Here is a 12,376-nt window from a genome sequence, read left to right on the forward strand (position 1 = left end):
TTGTCGAGCCGGATGCCAAAAAGATTGTGCGAGTTCTGCAGGAAAGCGTAACACCGTCTACAGCTTTCGGCCCGTCTGTGTTCCAAAGAAATGTAGGATGGAAAACATGCGTGTGGTGCTACAGTGTCATAGAATAGTGGTTTATCGGTTATAGGAGCATGTTGCAATTCCCAGATGAAAGGAAGATTCTGTAATAGATTTTTTTGAAAACTTTCGCTTGGGTGGTTGGGAATAAAATTTATTAGATGTGTTTGACCAGAGTAAGGCCTGATACATGGTCTGTCAGGGACAAGACTGTCAGCACCGTGACACCATAGATGTTGGGAACTGTCAGTTGTTAGAATGCAAACAGCGTGTGAATAAAGATGAATTTGACGCATGATAAGTTCCCACACACAACATGATAGCGAGTATCGAGGAAAACAGTTGGCAGTAAATTTCGGAAGAACTCGGCCCATAAACACTGTGTAGGTTCAATGGTTTGTCTTCCGATCAAATGCGACAACCACGCTTTTTCTCATTGGTTGCGTTGGCATTCGACACACACTGGTGCCTGCTGCGTAGTTGTGAATAGTTTACTTACCCTCTGTAACACGAAAACTTTTCTATTAATATAAATTCAGTAAAGTAAGGGAGTCAAATGCTAAGCTTTTTCTCATTGGTTGCGTTGGCATTCGACACACACTGGTGCCTGCTGCGTAGTTGTGAATAGTTTACTTGCCCTCTGTAACACGAAAACTTTTCTATTAATATAAATTCAGTAAAGTAAGGGAGTCAAATGCTAAGCTTTTTCTCATTGGTTGCGTTGGCATTCGACACACGCTGGTGCCTGCTGCGTAGTTGTGAATAATTTACTTACCCTCTGTAACACGAAAACTTTTCTATTAATATAAATTCCACAGTTTCCCATTCTAAACAATGGAAGCATTCGCGTATTAGTGTGAACGAACAAGCGGGCGTCTGTTTGTGATTGTGACGTCATAGAACTGGTCTGAGCGGAGCGTTATCTGCATGACCGTTCTGCTTCACCAGTCGAGCGAGCAGATTGGAACAAAACACGACACAGCTCTAAATATATCTCTTGTCTAAGCTGAACATTCAGAGCCGAGTGAAAGGAGAAGATAGAAAATAAGCCTAAGGGAATGTTTGATGTTTATTTGATCACCAGAAAAACAATCTTGGTGGTTTGGCGTTTGTTGGGAAGTGAAAAAAAGAATTTGCCTTTTCCCTGGAAATAGATTTTGTATTAATTTGACAAAAAGTAGTATTTCGAAGATTGTTGACTAAAAACCTTCATCTTATCGCCATGCTACGCATTCAACGCATTTTACTTGCGGATATTGACATAACCGAGTGATAACAAATCAACTGTTTCTTTAACCTTGTGAGTGAGGACAGTTTGGCAGTTTATCCCAGCAAGGAAAACAAGACACACGAGGTGTGTGGCAGACACCTGTGGTTAACTCTGCGCAAAAAGTGCCAGCAAGAAATGCGTGTTTACCTTCTGCCTCTTACCTGGGGGCCTGAAACTGCGCCGAGTTGACAAAACGTCGTTTTGCATGACCCGAAGGTTGTTCTGCACGCTCAATGCTAACTTATTGGCGTTTGTGCGATCTTTGTTACGTTTGCATTGTTGAATATTTTGTAATACAAGTCATTGTTCGTTCACAAACATCGTGATCAAGTCGAGTTTTCCATTCCATACTGTTTTGCCCAGCACGTTGATTTGAAAACAGAACACGATAAGGACGTAAAAAGTCTTGAGAAATTTTTGGTGAAAACTTTTAATCAGATTAGAATACACAAAGCGTGTTGCTCATGAATCTTAGATTTTAGCGTGAAGGCCAAAGTCTTCTGTAGCAATGCGCCCGAAGCCAATGTCGAGACTGTTTCAATCAGTCTGAAAGTTTTGAGTGAAAATATCAGATCGGAGAGGTTTATGAGGAGAAAGTTTGATCGAAAATACCAAGTTGATGTTCGCGTGAAAAAGTTTAGGTCTTTTCAACACAACGCAATGCAATTTGGCACCTACAGTATTATGCATAATTCATTGCGTGGGCAATGGTAGCATCCGCATAGAATGTTTTCGTATATTTACAGTGTTCTGAACGTAAAGTATAGTGTTGTTGTTGTTCGCATAAGGGCTGTACAAGACGTGTTCATAAGGAAGTTGTGGCGGCCTAATCTTTTTTCAATCTGATACCTTCAGTGCAAGAGAAACCTTTCCCACTGGTAAACATGTCTACCAGTGTTAGAAATGGATATGTGGTAAATCTGTATGTTGTGGCGCACAACAACAAGATGTATTGCGCTCTATGTACAAGCGAATGGTGATAAATATTTGACGAGATTTGTTCTTGTTTAAACTTGCAACAGTTTGCCAACGAATAAAATGGATTCAAGTTGATGTGTAACATAAGAGTGAGTGCAGCAAATGTTTGTAACCTTGACTAAAGTTTTTTTGATCTTGTTTTGTCCCAGATGTGCTTTTTTGAGTTGAGTGAACATTAACATTATGCCTATAGCAGCTTTAGCAACAAACTGTTTAGGTTTTCTCGTTCAAGACTGTTTATGTTATGTATTGGTGTGGAGTTATTTGCATGCCAGTGTAGCATTCCACACAAACACAAATGAGGGAAGCTTGGGTGGCGGCAGTGTTGCATGTTTTCCTGTATTCGTCGTCCGAAAACTCTTGCGGTTGGTTATCGAGAGTGTGTACGTCTTGGATGACGCTTGGGGAGCCCGTTTCTTAATGTCAGTTCGTCGAATCTATACCCTGTCTGGCCATAAAAGGGTTCAAACAAGTACGAGTGTTCCAGCTGAGACTGGTGAGAACGGACAGTTGTTATTTGACTTCAGTAGCTGGTAAGCATTTACTTGTTAACAACCAATCAAGATTCGGTTTTGTATCATACGACAGGAAGTTTCATTGATTTCTTGAACGCATTTTCCGAGTAGGCGTTAATGCATACGCGATGATATAAAAACGTCCCCACCAACGTGCAATTTTGCAAGAAATATCGCGTAATTTTTGATGATTACAATTTCTGAATCTAGAAAGATTTATTTGGTTTTTGGTCATTTGTAATTTTGTTACTTTATGAACAACGACGTCGTCACCTGACGAATCAACCCCTCGGGATAAAGTTATGACAAGGAGTATGTGTGTCCAACGTCTGTGACGTATTCGCCATCACGTGGTATTCTTGTTCTTTTGGTGTATTCTCTCCTAATTTATCCAATGTTTGCGACGTCATCGCTATCGCGAATTTGGTGGCCGGTCACAATTACCGCCATTTTAACAGAAAACCTTAATTACTTATTTACTTTGCCTTTTTACTTACCATATACACGAATGTTTTTTGATGTATTTTCTCTTTCCACTATCGTGAAATTTGTCTTGCTTGGGATTTTTGTTGTTTAAAAAAACGCGACTGAATCAACAAACAAGTGTTAGACGCCGTGTTACCGAACGGATGACCACAACCTCCGGATTCAATTAAACCTCGTCACGCATGTTCGGGCAACGATGTGGTCTCGCTTAAGTTAACTCCAGGCGCGCGAAGAAGGCCTTGTGACGTCACTGCCGTGCAGAATCGCGTTGCGCAGCAATCGGATGATTCACTTTGTTGCATCACAATGGAATCCCATTTTTAGAGCTGGATTGTTCGTCAGAAGCTTGTAGTGAACATATTGTTACAACAGACACATGGAGTTGTTGGTTGTTGCTAGTTAGGTAGCTTCGTTAGAAAAACAATTAGATTACAGCTGTATATCTGATAAGTTTATTTGTTGAGCCTTTGCCCAGATTTGTAAGTATTGCTTTTCAATTGCAAATGATGAAAAACGTTTTTGTTAATTAGCTGCGAGTTCTTCGCCTGTCTTATCACAAAATCCACTACCGACTAAGCTTTAAATGCAATTATTTTATACTGAAACAAACGCAAGCCATGCGTGATTCAATAAACTCAACTGCAGTATAATGGGTATATAATGTAAGGGAGCCATGCGTGATTCAATAAAAAAAAAACGCAAGCCATGCGTGATTCAATAAACTCAACTGCAGTAAATGGGTATATAAAGTTATTTCGTTGTGACACTCGTTTTCTCAAATTAGGGACAAACTACGTTTTTATAATGTTGTATCAGGCCGCGTAAGTCAATTGTTCCTTGCGTTAATTGTATGAGGTGCCATAACCCGTTGTCGTTGGCGTTTCTGGTGTCTCGGTTTCAAAGTTCGCTTTAGGGAGAGTTACTTCTCGCCTTCCCAACGGGAATATATACTTCCTGCTCATATATTTTCCCGGGAGATCACCCTGAGGAAAGTATGTGTGTGACGAAAGCAATTCCGGAAACAAACACATCGTGTGTGGCGTTGTGTGGATGATGTTGTTGTTCTGTGTTGTTCATTCGGTTATTACGTCCTGGTTGATTAAGCACTTGTTTTGCGAGCGAGGGTTAAATCAACTTTGCCGTTCTTAAATGTCAACAGCATTGTTTTACTACCTGTTAGGTTAGATTTAGTGCATTCGTTTGGAACAGAAGTTGGAGGTACGTCAGTAACAAATATAATTTCCATTACAGCACTTTAGTCAACAGTTTAGCAAGTGTTATTTCCAAGTATTCCTGCATTTTTTTACGTCAGTTACTTGTAAATCCACAAAACAACACAAATAATTTAAAATTCGTTTTAAACCCAGGTTCTGGAATCGTTGTAGGCATGAAACACTTGGTCGTACCTGGCATCGAAATGACCACAGCATCCACCGAAAACGGCGTCGCAAAAAACGGACCTGACGTCATACCGAACGGACATGACGTCACGCGCAGTAACGGTCACATGATCGCCGGATCGTCGAACTCTGACCTTCCCGCGGGAGTTAGCGAGCTGGTGGATGAGTGTTTCGTTCCAGGGGCGAAAGGTTATTTCGAGCGGAAATCCAACCTCCCTATCTTACAAAGCACAAGGATTGCAACTCACAAGTCCAAGAGTCGACTGAAGAAGAACGGTGGAGATTTCCACGCTGGGATCGGCAATGGTAGGCCTAAGATATGACGCAGTGGTTCCCAACTTTCATTAATCGATGACGCACTTATTCCTAACAAAATGTTATGACGACGCACTCGAAAAATATTGACCTTCTTTTACAGATATACAAGTGTGTGGTGACCGTTTTATCAGAGATAATTCGCCTGCGTAATACGGTAAATTGATGTTATCGGTGCTACGACTGAAAGGTTAAATAGTTAAATATGGAAATAAAATTCGTCCAGAGCATCGAAGTAAGCTTGCGAAATCCCAACACCAAAAAAACGCACCTTTAGGGAACCTCTGCAGAAATGCTTGTGCTATGGTTTTGAAAGCAGTCCCCACTACAGTATGAAATACCTATAACAGTGGCAAGGTGTAGACGGCACGAAGTAATTTCATATTAACTGTGTGTGCCTTTCTGTTTACTTAGTGTTGAAAAAATGCTTTTTAGTCGTTGCAATCAGGGAATCTTTTCATTTTTACCATTGAGTCATGGATCCAATGTTGGAAGAATTAGGTCCCCAAGATTTTTGTAATTCTATAGAGAGAAAAAACCTATTTGTCTGCATTTTCAAGGCATAGAACGACGAAGGAATTCCCTGGAATCAACCCACGTTGATCAACATCTTCTACAATTGGTGCAAGCTTCGTGGGATGTGATTCTGTCATTCATGGGAGATGAAAGTGAATCTCTTGAACGGGTTTGTTACGTCATACATGGATATGAATAGTTATGAACGTTGATTGTGAGTCACACAATGATCACTGTGTGAATGATGTCATTAGTTCATGGTTGTTAGGTCTTAATCATTCGTCTTCTACCTAATGGTAAATTATATGTCAGACTTCTCTGTTTCGATTTTGTGGGTTTCATTTTGTTATCAAGAAACCCCAAACATTTTGACTTAATAAATAATAAAATGTTTAAATAATGAAATCCAGTTTAGAATAGTTTAGTCATTTATCATAAAAAAAACGTACTTAAAAAGTTGACAACATTCCTGAAAAAAAGGTAAAATTTGTTTGCTAATCATTGCTAAAAGCATCAGATTATTCAAAACCCACTCTGGAAACATAGTGTTATTTCGCAGGTTGGAAAACTTTCAGCATTGTTGTGTTTTACAGGGTCAATCTACTCGCTTGTTTGAAACGACAATTTCCGAACGACGACAACATTTTACATCCAAAAAACGCGCCTGGCGTAAACCTACCGATGCGCTCATCCAACGAAAAAGCCGCACAATCAACAACGAACGACCCACGTCCATGCACGTGACGTCACGCAAAGACGATGACGAAATAGGTAGCGAGACGGAATTTATGACGATGACAAGAAACACAATTGCCAATTTGACTGTTTTGGAAAAGGTCAGGGCATGACGTGATTTTGTAATAGGTTCGAATTTTAACAAAAAGATAAATTTGACCTTGGGGGTCGCAGGTTCGATTCCTGGTGAGCATCGGCCTCGAAACTCCACAGCTCAGAGATGAGATTTATTGTCAAATCATGAAACAACTTGTTTGCAACCCGTCAGCGCGCAGCAGCGCCCTCGGCTGGATACTTCTGTCGCTCGTTGCGGGTTGTTTTGCTCCTTCGAAGCGGGTAAGTCCCCACATAACACATTTCCAAACAGCTGTGAGACCCAAGATAAACAGAGATTATTGTACAGAAACCTCGATAGTTGAAAATAATTGTCTTCGAACCGAATTCTTCTATGCATTTTTTTTTAACTTTTTTTATTGCGTACACCTGACGTCATATTTAATTTGTACTTTAATCTCATTCTATATATACATGAGTTATATTCATTATTCATTCATAAATCGTCGGTTTTATTTAATTATTTTGTTTGATTCACCAGAACACGTCTAACAAATCAAAATTTACAAAAAAATAGCAAAACGTAGAAACTAACCGTTGACTTATCTCAACCAATCAAGTTGCGTAGCGAAACACGACATTTTCTGAGACTAACAGAATCAGTTTTTCCACATTTTCTTTTTATAGATTTCCCCCTTTGTTGAGAATTTTCTCTGGGATCAAACGAACCCCTGGGCTGAATATTGTCGTGAGAAGTTGAGAAATTTGTCGAAGGGATCGAGGAACACCCCGCCATGTTCACTCGAAGTCCAGGTGAGGATTTTTTTGATTTCACTTCTTCGTTTCTGGAGGATCGGTGACGTCATACGAGAAAGAACTTATTTTCGATGTAAAATCTCCTGAACAAACGATTATTTTGTCACACAGATTTCACAATGCTTGAAAGAGCACACGCTAATGTTACAGAGGTCACACTTTATTGTATTAAATGGAAGCACATACAAGATATAAACATTCCGAAACTATATTCAGTTTATTCACTTTTATAAAAACGTCATTTACAGAAAACGATTTGAAGATTTAAACTCAGTTACCCTCAATATATGATCCACACAAAATCTCAGGCGTGTTCCACTTTTTATCAAAATGCCATTGGATCAGATATTTTTCACACAAGAGTTTTGTTTGCGTTGTGTTCAGCTTCCCACACTGTGTGGTGAACATTGAGACGCAAACTTTTCTCGGCCAAATTTGGTTCCGTCTAGAAATTGCGATAAGGGAAATTGGACCAGCATCGGTGGGCGAAATTGGTTTAGGTGATTTTACGGCTGGCTGGTTTTACTCAGGGGCAAAACTTCCCTCGGCCTAAACATAGCGCTATTTGTCAGCTTGAGGTTAGCCGCTAACCCGAGCAAACGTTTTACTTTACTTTGGAATTTATGGGGGAGGAAGGAAGGTTTTGCAGAGTTTGCAAAGCACTGCGCGAAAATATAACCAACTTCATGCTAAAGTTTTGACATCAAATCTCTGAGCCACACTCAACTCATTTCCTTTGGTTGAATATAATTCGTTTTGTGACCACAATCTTACAGTTTGGTGATTTAATGTCTCCATGGCCGAAATGCCAATTTGCGTTTTTTTTTTCCAAAAACTTTCAAAATGTTTTTTTTGTGTTCAATATTTACATTTCTCTCTCTGAATGGATTCCCAAACCTCTGGGAACGATAGAACATTTAACCTGATTTAAGTCGCTTCGCAGGCCGCCAAATCCCGACAACGCATCCGGTTGCCCGTTATATGCATGGACCATTCTGTGAGGACGATATGGACGGACTCGAGCACGACCGCCCATGAAATGTGCCACTTGATGGCGACAAAGAACAGATTAGGGAACTCCTTCGGATTTTCCTTGTTTCTCGCTCTCGACAACAAGGTTGGTGAAATTAATGAGAATTTCAATACAAACAAAATATCCAATGCAAATAGTATTTCATGATGCAGACGTTTCGAATGTTGTACTACAATCATTCTCGACTATTGCATTGGTTATTTTGTTTGTATTTAAGATTTACAAAACCGTCAGTTATGTTGCTAGGAGAATTTCCTTATGTGGAAGAATGATCACAGGATATTACACTGCTTGTCACAACAGGAATTGATTTTGCTGTAATTACGCAAACACAATGTCATGCATTGTTCACTGAGCCGGTTATGATATGAAGCAAAAATATCAAACATTCTACAAAAATGTTAATATTTTCACTTACTCACTGGCCATATATCGATTGGGTTATTTTCGAAAAAATGCGATCTATAAATATCAGCAAAGGCTGCATTATTTTGTCCGCTGTTAACCCTGAACACATTTCCCGTCATTTCTTGTGGTTTCAACCTACTTATGACGTCATAAATAGCTCGTCACCCTTGGCAACGGACCTTTCTTTGTTATGGACGCGATTTCGCAAGCGGAGGAATTCAGCAAACAGAACGAGGTGGACGATATATGGAGGATTTACTACAGGTGCGTACAGAGAAAACTATGTGGGTGTTTGGGAATATTGTGAAAGACGAAGGAGAAATACCATAAGACCACAGGAATCACCTTGTTCTGCTTGGTCGTGCCGGCTGGTCTGTCTTTACTGGTCGTATATCCAAGGTTACTTGGAAAGATCGGACTAGCGCTGATTGTCTGCCACTGTTTATGAGTAGTAGTACTTTCTGTGACGAAATTGCTTCGGGGCTTGTGAGAATTCCGCTGATCTGTTCTTCAGTTTATGACCTAACAATGCTTTGTTCTGTTGTATTCAATGAATATTCTCCTGCGTAAATCTGATGACGTCGTAAATACTCTGCTGTTCTTTTTTCAGACGCGAACTCTTTTCTCCCCTCGATGCGTACGGTTTCCAAGACAACCAGATGAAAGCATGGCTCACCTACTCTCAGATATGCGGAGGCGTCAAATCAGGAGAGTACACGTGTAACTCGGTAAGTGGTCAAAACGTATGAGAAAATGTCGTTCCCGACCGAACAGCATTCTTATTTCACTTTGTTGCACGACAATGCGACTTCTGCTCGCTGATGAACGTTTTATGTTAAAAGTTTCTGTTCGTTTTACAATTATTTTAATCGTTTACGACCTCCAATTGTGCGCAGTCACACTTCCACAGCGAAACTGAACTGTAATTTCTTTTTAGTCGCAGGACCTGGCCCTTCTCATGTCCCACCAGTACTGCGTCCGTCACGGTTCACTGAACGTCGAAACGAGGAAGGTGTTTGCAGTGTGTGAACAAAATCTACCACCAGTCGCGTTTAAAGAAGACAGAAAAAAGTGGTGTCAGATGGTGGATTCGACATTACGAGCCCTTGCTGTATGTGGTTGTCTGGTTTAACTTTTACTCTTTGCTGATGTTTTATGATGGCTTAAAACAAGCCTAAAATAGTAGTTTTGGGTCTGCAGCTACACCCATGTTGCACATTCTTCACAATCAAAAAACTTGGTCCTTGCTTACAGAAATAAATTACTTTATATACCCTTCATTGATGGTATCTCGCATTTTTGAGTATTTTTGTTCTAAAAGAATCAACAATTATTGAGAAAGCAGTAATATTTGGCATTTTTCCATATTGTTGACGTGTGAGTTAACCATATTTGCAACTGCTCATGGTCATGCATTTGATTCCTTGCAAACTTATTTGTTGCAGGAGAAATCGACCTCAGAGAAGGTTGGAAAGATGGACATACTTCAGCAAGTCATTCGATTCGCCACGAAATCTTTCATTAAAAGTTTCACCAAACAATTTGTGTAAGTTTAAAGAAGTCGCTCCCGATTGTTTTAAGGTTAGATTAGTCCAGTGATAGTGGGTAAGTGGGCCGGTGGTGACCTCAAAATACACTTCCTTTTTTTACTTTTTGACGTCTCGATGTTTTTTGTCGTAAGATTTTTGTAAACTGATTTTTTTTGCAGCCTCACGTGTTTTGAGCCATCAGAAGAAACCCATTCAGGCGTGACAAAACTTTGGCTGAAAATCAACCACGAACGACTAGCTGTCATGCGTGACGAATACGTCATCAACCGAGAAAAGCTGTCGTCACATACGGAGCAAGTAAAAGTCCAAGATATTTTGGTGTCCAGCATTAAAGCCGCGGAGCTGGTGACGTCATCAGGGTGAGAGTGGAATTTAATTTTGACAATAACGGTTACCATGCAAAACTCATTGTGACGTAATATTAGCGACTTTTGTCACATAACCATTCAGCGCCAGATAAAGCACGCTACTTATGTTCAAGAATCAATATTAAGACCCTTTTGTCCGTCATTGCAGCATTTTTTTAGCTTAATAGCGTATTCTTGGGGGACGGTCGCTCTGTTTAACACCTAACAAATCCGCCAAATTTGGTTGATGTGTAACGAAAGCGTACCGGTTTGTTGCAGTAAAAAGAGCGCTGAAGTCAGACTGAAGCTGGTTTTACGTGAGGGAAGCACATATTACGTCACATCCGGTCAAGTCACAGAAATTTACGAAATCGTGGAAAGGTTTTTGGACGAGATCAGGAGTCAGACGCACAACGAATCGGAAGCATAAAAGTTTCACGAAAAACTCTGTTTTATCGATCGATTCTCGGCTGTTCGACGTTTGTTTATTGATCGGGAGTGAATTCCTGCTTGTTCGAATGCTGCATCTTGCTCTGTGGCGACACAGAGCGGCACAGAGACAAACTGTATCAACCGCACGAGGCTATGTTTTGCCTTTTTGCTTCCAACTACTCTAACAACGTGATTGGCAGCAATGGTCAAGCGCCCGACACGTGTACCAGGAAGAAAACCTCATCGGGATTCGTGCCCAGGATATTTTGGGTTCAAACCCCGGTGTGGTCAAAAGAAGAAAAAAACAACAACATCGGTCGTCATTTACATGATGCAAAACAAAAAATATCGGGATTTGAGCGCAGGAGCATGGGTTCGAATCCCAGTAAAGCTAAGGTAGAAATACAAAGTTTAAGTCGTTCGCTTTGGTCATAAATGCTTTTTTTTCGTCGTTGTTTTGTTGCTGCCATAAACATGGTTCCTTTTTACAAACAAACGCTGCCTTATTTCAGATTCCTCTTTATATTTATTCAACTTTTTACTCCCCTTGTAGTCCGTCAACTTCCCTTCAGTCAACTCAAGTGTTCTCTTTGCATATATTTCTGTAGGATTGCGGTCCGCTGTCCCCACAGGAGCTATCTTGCAAAAACGATAACCTCGTATCAAAAATTGCATTGTCTTTTCGCATTTCATTCCCATAACTCAAAACATTACGTCACCACCAGTTACATTTGAACTCAATATTTGAAGTCACGTTTCTGACCAAACATGGTTGTGAGCCACATGCTAAGCGTTTAAGTATGAGGCAGTTGTAAAGATCGCCCTTTTCTTGCCCTTGTACAATAACTCCGCGAAGATATTCAGGCTATGCCGGAATCGCCTCTTGCCTCGCAAGTTCAACCTGTACAGCGCCACCTTGCAACATTTCGCTTTCCCAATCCTCCTCTAAAATGAATTTCTGACGTCATTTGGACAGTGTTGCGCAACTTTAATAAACTGCTGACGTTGATTGTCCTTTTAAATTGCGTCACATGTGAAACGCGATAACGCGACGAAGAGATTTGATGTCGAAAAATTATGGATTTTTTACAAACATTGTTTGTTTCAGATCCGACATTATGTTCGAAAACATCGGACAGGGATAAAATGAGCAGTCACGTGCGTCAAACTTATATGACGTCATAATGTTTGTTATTTTTGTCGTCCAAATTTGAATTCGTGCGCCTTCAGTCGAGATGACGTCACGTTTCATGGTCATGACTAACGGATGTCGAAAATTAGCCGAGTCGTTCTATTATTATTTCACGCGTGAATGTTACAACGCACAGTGGATTGGAAATGTGACACAATTGTAGCTTTTTAATGAGTTCAAAACGGAACAATCTCGTTTCCGGGACGTTTAATTCCGTTTATTGATAGAACTGCTATTTGTGTTTT

The 12,376-nt window shown here is 40.3% G+C and overlaps 1 protein-coding gene across 2 annotated transcripts; it reads left to right on the forward strand.

Moving 5' to 3' along the window:
- Nucleotides 1-4,457: 4,457 nt before the first annotated feature.
- On the forward strand, nucleotides 4,458-11,966 carry LOC145902093 (myosin-VIIa-like). Of its 2 annotated transcripts, none has more exons than XM_082989951.1 (13): nucleotides 4,458-4,551; nucleotides 4,701-5,036; nucleotides 5,621-5,733; nucleotides 6,158-6,400; nucleotides 6,474-6,635; nucleotides 7,041-7,166; nucleotides 8,113-8,286; nucleotides 8,768-8,874; nucleotides 9,221-9,338; nucleotides 9,548-9,721; nucleotides 10,059-10,156; nucleotides 10,319-10,510; nucleotides 10,787-11,966. In XM_082989951.1, exons 2-13 carry the CDS (start codon nucleotides 4,721-4,723, stop codon nucleotides 10,935-10,937), a joined length of 1,974 nt encoding a protein of 657 aa, XP_082846077.1. In that variant the 5' UTR covers nucleotides 4,458-4,551; nucleotides 4,701-4,720; the 3' UTR covers nucleotides 10,938-11,966. The 2 variants fall into 2 exon arrangements, with proteins under 2 accessions (XP_082846077.1, XP_082846076.1); XM_082989950.1 differs by having other exon boundaries at nucleotides 4,701-5,039; nucleotides 5,609-5,733; nucleotides 10,056-10,156; nucleotides 10,319-10,519; nucleotides 10,787-11,962.
- Nucleotides 11,967-12,376: the final 410 nt, after the last annotated feature.

This window comes from Ascidia mentula, chromosome 5 (assembly GCF_947561715.1).
Source record: "Ascidia mentula chromosome 5, kaAscMent1.1, whole genome shotgun sequence".
NCBI lineage: Eukaryota > Metazoa > Chordata > Ascidiacea > Phlebobranchia > Ascidiidae > Ascidia > Ascidia mentula.

What these genes read in the sequence shown, in the direction of transcription:
- LOC145902093 (XM_082989950.1), top strand. Translation starts at nt 4,721, where the DNA reads ATGAAACACTTGGTCGTACCTGGCATCGAAATGACCACAGCATCCACC. An exon ending in ATTTGACTGTTTTGGAAAAG is followed by an intron (nt 6,401 to 6,473) that starts GTCAGGGCATGA and finishes TGGGGGTCGCAG; the next exon opens with GTTCGATTCCTGGTGAGCAT. An exon ending in CATGTTCACTCGAAGTCCAG is followed by an intron (nt 7,167 to 8,112) that starts GTGAGGATTTTT and finishes GTCGCTTCGCAG; the next exon opens with GCCGCCAAATCCCGACAACG.